The sequence below is a fragment of the Cucurbita maxima genome, unplaced genomic scaffold (assembly GCF_002738345.1).
Source record: "Cucurbita maxima cultivar Rimu unplaced genomic scaffold, Cmax_1.0 Cma_Scf00034, whole genome shotgun sequence".
Classification (NCBI taxonomy): Eukaryota; Viridiplantae; Streptophyta; class Magnoliopsida; order Cucurbitales; family Cucurbitaceae; genus Cucurbita; species Cucurbita maxima.
In genome coordinates, this window is record NW_019272050.1 from 1,900,932 (window position 1) to 1,907,807 (window position 6,876).

At 35.9% G+C, this 6,876-nt stretch overlaps 1 protein-coding gene across 1 annotated transcript; it reads right to left on the minus strand.

Annotated features, from left to right (window-relative positions):
* Positions 1-58: 58 nt before the first annotated feature.
* Positions 59-5,805, minus strand: LOC111467373. The gene is made up of 9 exons (XM_023112231.1): positions 5,456-5,805; positions 3,882-4,667; positions 2,802-2,943; positions 2,589-2,680; positions 2,367-2,469; positions 2,036-2,192; positions 717-957; positions 331-590; positions 59-209 (listed from the first exon to the last, which is right to left on the minus strand). The coding sequence occupies exons 2-9, from the start codon at positions 4,182-4,184 to the stop codon at positions 59-61; spliced, it is 1,449 nt and encodes a 482-aa protein (XP_022967999.1). The 5' UTR covers positions 4,185-4,667; positions 5,456-5,805.
* Between the last annotated feature and the right edge of the window lie 1,071 nt (positions 5,806-6,876).

The window sequence follows — 6,876 nt, forward strand, 5'->3', positions numbered from 1 at the left end:
ATGAGTCGTATAGTATCACAACATTAAGCAGGATCAAGAATGGAGATGAAAAGTGAGCTTAAAAGGCTCGAGCTTTGATTATGTCGAAGCTCATTTCGCTTGCATCAGTGGCTTGCAATTCCACCTGAATCCCATCCAATTCCCTCTTGAATCTGTCCTTGGAGCTTGCATACACCATCTTATTTCGCACGATCGATGTGTCGGGTGACCTTCAAAACAGAGAAACACACAGATTTGGACAAGCAGACAAGCTTAGTTTAAGGTTTGATAGAGACATAAGAGATTTTTTGTGAAACCAATGTGAAGGTGTGAAGACAAGGTTAACGTCACCATGCTATGAAGAAGATCTTGCTTTTCTGGCAGTTCTCGTCGGTGGTGAAGTCAAAATCAAAGACAGCATAACGACACTCGTTAGGAGGAATAGCAGCAGTGAAATCGTCATAGGTTTCTGTAGGGCTTCCAAGTTTCTCCACAACAACTTCTTGATTCTCGATCTTAAATATAATGAAACGATAGTTCCTCTTTGTTTTTAACTCCAAAAACTTGAGCTTGCACTCATCTCTCACAACCATTCCAGATGCCGCGTTCGCCTAATTCACCCCATAATATAACACGCATTAGTCCATATTTTCACCTTTCATGGTTCATCTAAACTAACAAAAATAACTACAACACAATGACAAACAACGATGATGAAAATAAACGAAGGAGCATACCATATTGTGTATGAATGTGTGAGAGAGGGGAATGGAGGAGAAGAGTGAAAGAAAGAGAGAAGAGAAGAGAAATGTTAGAGATGAAGAGGGAGAGGGAGAGATCCTTATTTTGGGGGGAGAGATGAGATGAGATGAGATTAAAGAGGAAAAGAGGAGTAATTTGAGGGACAAAACTAAGGTTGAGAATTGTTTTGAATGCCTAATATTGTGTTCTCCACATTTTTCTATGCCACCTTTCATGCTAAAACACAACAACATTCTTCCTTCCTGTCCTATCAACACTTTTCCCCAAAAAAAGACTTTCTTTTTTAAGAAATGAAACAATTTCATGTTTCATGAAATCTATGATCTATGTTTCATGTTTTTAGTCTGAGGTTGTTTAGTTTAGTTTAATGAAAGAACTCTGACTAAAGTAAACAATAGATACTAGGAGTGGGTTTGAGCTATTACAAATAATATCAATATTTACTAGTGGTGGGTTTGAGCTATTACAAATAGTATCAATATTTACTAGTGGTAGGTTTAAGCTGTTACAAATAGTATCAGAGTCAGATACTGGTTGATGATAGTATCAGAGCCAGATGCTCGCTGATGGCAATATGGTAGTGAGGACACTGGGCTCCCAAGGTTGATGATAGTATAGAGCCAGACGCCGCTTATGGCAATGTGGTAGTGAGGACACTGGGCTCCCAGTGGAGATGGATTGTGAGATCTCACATTGGTTGGGGAGGGAAACTAACTAAGCATTTCTTATAAGGGTTTGAAAACCTCTCCCAAGTTAACGCATTTTAAAACTATGAAGCTCACAACGATACGTAACAAGCTAAATTAGACAATATCTACTAGATGGGCTTGAGCGGAGACATATCCCACAATGACACTAATGATGTAATGTTGTTTTCTGAGTGTAATTCTAGAATGTTTGACAAAAAAATAACACATTTGAATGTCGTTCTTTCAAACTTAATTTAAGTGAGCGTCTAGTCACCATTTCATTGTTTCAAGTCATTGTAATTGATTTCTATTCTAATAATAATTTTGAATGATTACGAAAAATCAAAAGATAATATTACAATTTTTTAAAGAATAGAATATTCGATATAGCTAATTAAATAAAAGTAATGCTATCAAATGAGGCCAGCCCTTTCAGGGACAATATCTCTAATGCATCAGCTGGTAAAGCTTGAACATTGTACAACTCTTAAATCATGATAATATTTAAGAGACAAAAATACATTTAGGGGACTACCTATATTCTCTGCGTCTAAAAGAAAAGGTTTTACAACACACATGAGGTTTAATCTTCCCCATAGACCTATCAATCCATGAATTTCACAACTTTGGGACCCTTTTTATTTCCGAGTTTCGCATCTTTGATCTGTAAATTATCTTCCTCGACCATGAAGTCATCCTCGAGGTCGTCACCACTGACGAGCCTCGTTTCTGGTCGTCTCGACATTTCCACATATCCAGATGCTGAGACAAAAGAAAATGAATTACTACTCACAATACAAAGTTTTAGCACAAATCTGGAGATCCTAAGCATCTTAAGCACAAGTTTACCGATATGAAGAACTCGGTTCCCGAACATTATAATTTTAGATCATTTGTGTCAACAAACATGTCACAGCAGCAAACAGGAAGACTTACATCTGTTACTAGATACACCAGGCCCAGCATAAACTTGGGTGCCTTTTTTTGGACAGTCCTTAGCTAAATGTGTCACTTCCCCACAAGTTTTACAACAACCACCCTGCAGAATATCATACAATGAAATTATTCGAGCTATACGATACAGGAAACTACAGGACAACGTACAGGCGAAGCCAAGAGCCTGGCCCATGACCATAATGTGGAAGTTAAACCAAATACCTTAGGGTAGATCCCATGAGTATTCTTTGGGCAGTTCTTGCTTAAGTGTCCACTTTCATTACAAATAAAGCAATTGGCATATTTAGTTCCCCCTACAGATCCAAGATGGAAAACAGTAGAAAGAGTTAAGGAAAAGAAAAAACCCAAAAGGAATTGTTCTACATATTATGCAAAGCACAGATGAATTTGAGTATGAATTGAAACAAAATTTACCATGTTGAAGAGGTTGTGGACAATTAGCTAGTGAATGTCCTGTTTCACCACAATTATAGCATAACTTCTTATCCACTGTGTCTTCAGTTTTGTCGGGGCAGTTCTTGAGGCTGTGGCCTCGTCTCCGGCAAAGTAAGCATATCTGTGAATGCCAAATAACAGATATGACACTGTTACTAAAACAATTTGGTATAAACGTCAACTATAGATGTAACAGCTCAACTCCATCGCTAACAGATATTATCTTTTGTGGCCTTTCCCTTCTCCTCAAGGTTTTTAAAACGTGTCTACTAGGGAGAGGTTTCCACACCCTTATAAGAAATAGTTCGTTCCCCTCTCCAACCAATGTGGGATCTCACAATCCTTCTCCCTTGAGGGATTAGGGTTCTCGCTGGCACACCGCCCGGTGTCTGGCTCTCTGATACCATTTGTAACAGCTCAAACCTACCACTAACAGATATTGTTCGCTTTGGCTCATTGCATATCCCCATCAGCCTCACGGTTTTTAAGACACGTCTCCTAGGGAGAGGTTTCCACACCCTTATAAGAAATGCTTCATTTCCCTCTTCAACCGATGTGGGATCTCACAATCCATCCTCCTTGGGAGATCAGCATTCTCGTTGGCACTCCGCCTAGTGTCCGACTCTAATACCATTTGTAACAGCCCAACCCCACCGCTAGTAGATATTGTCTGCTTTGGCTCATTGCGTATCATTGTCAGCCTCACGGTTTTTAAAACGCGTCTCCTAGGGAGAGGTTTCCACACCCTTACAAGGAATGCTTCATTCTCCTCTCCAACCGATGTGGGATCTCACAATAGAGCTCTTCTAAATAATCTATGTTATTCTTGATCTCAAGACCTCTAACAACCTATTGCAAGTGATCTTAATTGATGGAGAAACCTAAGCATTGGCATCAACGAGTTAAGAAGTTTGCCCCAAATTGAAGAGGCAAACTGAATCCCAACCAATTTCATAAACACCACATTCCTAACAATACCATGTCTATGAGCAAAATTTCCATAATCTCAGTGAACAGTGAAACACCATAAACAAGAAAGGTAAAACAAGAAATAAAAACCTTGTTCTTCTCCCATTGAGCCTTTTCAGGGCAAAACTTAGCGATGTGGTCTTTAGCTTTGCAGATGAAGCAGCTTTCACCAGGCTTCATCCCAGGAACTCTGAGAGGGTGTTTCTTAAATCCCTTTTTGTGTGGTTTATTCGGGTCGTTCCTTGAATCCGATTCTCCCTTTTTGCGCTTGAATTCACTCTTCTTCTTCTTCTTCTCCGGATCTTTTGGTGGCGTTGGTTCTGCTTTCGGGAACAATTCTGGGTGTTCTTCTCTGTACTTTTTCCGGGCAAGCTTTTGCCTCCGGCTCACCATCTTCACCTGATAATTGGAAGTTTATCGGCTCCGGCGAATTCCCGAAGAGGTTCTTTCAACGAATCTGACGGCGAGGTTTATGCGAATGGGTTTAACTACATGTCGATATCTTTTCTCATTCTAATTGGGCTTCTTTATAAATCAATGCCCCATAACAAGTCCTACTCTCATGGATTTCAATTTTAGATAGAACCCCTAAGTTTAACATTTAATCCTTAAATTTATATTTTAAATTCATATATTTATAAATCCTACGACAATAATTAACATCAAAGTGAATATTGGAGAAATCGACACCACCACTAGCGGGAGGAGTCGACATGAAAGCGAATTCTGAAGCAACTAGCATCGGAGCAAATCTTGGAGCTTGTGAGTGTCGGGTTGACAATCATAGGAGAATCAGAGGATTTTTTTGTTGAGTCCACTACAACATTCGATGTCCTACTCTGTTTCGACGATGTTCTGTAATCGGTTAGTTTTGATCTATGATGTACGACATATGAATGCTTCATTATTATGTTTATATAAAAATTTATATGTAATTGTTTACTACTAATTATTCATTATTATTATGTTTATATAATTTAATATTATTTATTATAAATTTTAGAAGAAAAGTTTCCCAAATTTTGTTCGGAAACAATAACTTGGAGGCTATGTACGACAATTTAAATTAGTAAAGATGGAAATTAAAAAACAAAAAGTAAATGAGTAAAATATAATATGGGCCGGCTGACGTAAGCCCATTGGGCTCAACCCTCGTACAAGGAATATTTGGGCTAAGCCCATTACCCATCTTAGTAACCGGACAGATGGGCTGTGTCAGATCCGACCCGGAGCCGGTCAGGTTCTTGCCCTCTTACAAATTTAATCTCTAAATAAACTTCATTAATTTTAAAAAATAAATAATAAAATATAAATTTCTAAACTTTAAAAGATATTCTTAAATAAATCTTTTAACTTCCTTTATGCAAACAAATTTGTGATATATTTTAGAATTTTAAAAGATAATCTATCTATTAAAATACTAAATTTTGTATTTTTTATTAAGTTAATAAAATTTTCTGTAAAAAAAATATTGAATGGGTGGATGATACATTAAACACAATTTTTAAAATCTACTAAATTATTGAATATAAAATTAAATTATAATTTAATAGGTATATTTTTCAAACTTAATATTTAAAATTTCTCTAAATAAATTTTTTAAATTTGTATCTAATAAATTTATTAAAAAAATTGATGACTCTGATGAGTTAAATCTTGCATACCTGAAGAATTCATCGTATAAACAACAAATTCTTAAGAGATCGCACGATCCAATAAACGATCGGGAATCGACTTGAACGTGGTTAATGGAGTGAGACAAAAAGAACCTTGGATCTAATAAACGAATATTAGTAGTACATGTTTTAGAGCTACTAATGGAAGATTCCTAAGAGATCGCATGATCCAATAAACAATCGAGAATCAACTTCGACCTCGTCAATGAGGCGAAACGAGCCAAAACGAGACGAACGTTGGATCAATGCGATCCCTTTGGAACTCTCCACGGGCACCAAAATTCACACTCTCAAAAAAAAAAAATGGAAAAAAGAGGAAGAAAAGATCATATTAGAGAGGTAGCTATAAAATATCTGAATGAGCATAGGGTTTCTATTTAGTTATTTATAGAAGAAGAGCTTGGCAAGTGGGCTTGTTTTTGTGTCCCACTTCCTACCTTGTATCAGTTATTCCTTGTGCTCATGTTTTAAGCGTGGGTACGGTTTAGTCTAATTTTACAATTAATAAATTACGGTATGTTCGGGAGTGTTTGAAAGGATACAAATCATCTAAAAACGCTTTTAACTTATCTTTATATATATATATATATATATATTTAAAATTTCAACAATTAAACACAAGGGTAAAAATTTGCATCTTAACACTTGATCTAAACTTATTATATAATTTAAGACCATAAATGAACTATATTCTAAAACATGAGCTATTTTTGTTGTGAAGAATCCAACGACCTTTGAACGGGTTGATCAAAAGCTTCAATCATCTTCGACTTTTCAGACATGGCGGGCAACGAGAAGGGGACGTGTGTGGTCCATGGCATTGAAGTTTGGTTAATGAAAAATTGAAGTTGGATAGTTATAATGGGGACAGAAAATAAAAGACCCAAGATGATGTTAGTAAAGGCTGATAAAAGTTATAATCAAACAGCTAATATTGATGGGAAGAAACTTAGCAATTAGTCCAATTCAGAAAATGACATATTCCTATTCCTCTTACCATCTCCCGTTTCTAAACCCTAAATTTAAAACTCTCATTGATTTTGCATCTTAAAAAACGGGAGTTTAGTTTGTTTTGAAATGTTACAGGAAATAAACTCTCGTACCTCTGCTTTTGCTTTTGTCAGATGATTTGTACCAACAAAAATGGTTACCCATATAGCTTTTCATCTAGAAAATTTTAGGTAAATTATTGAAAATTGTGTTATAAATTAAGATACATTCAGTAACTCAATTGGTTGAGGTATACATCGTGAGATCCCACGAGAGGAGAACAAAATATTTTTACAAGGTGGAAATTAAAAAAAGAAAAAAAACCGAAATAAAATAATAATAATATTTTTATTAGTTTAGTTTTTTTTAAGACCTATTTGATCAAAAAAAATTATTATTAAAAAAAAAAAAAAAAAAAA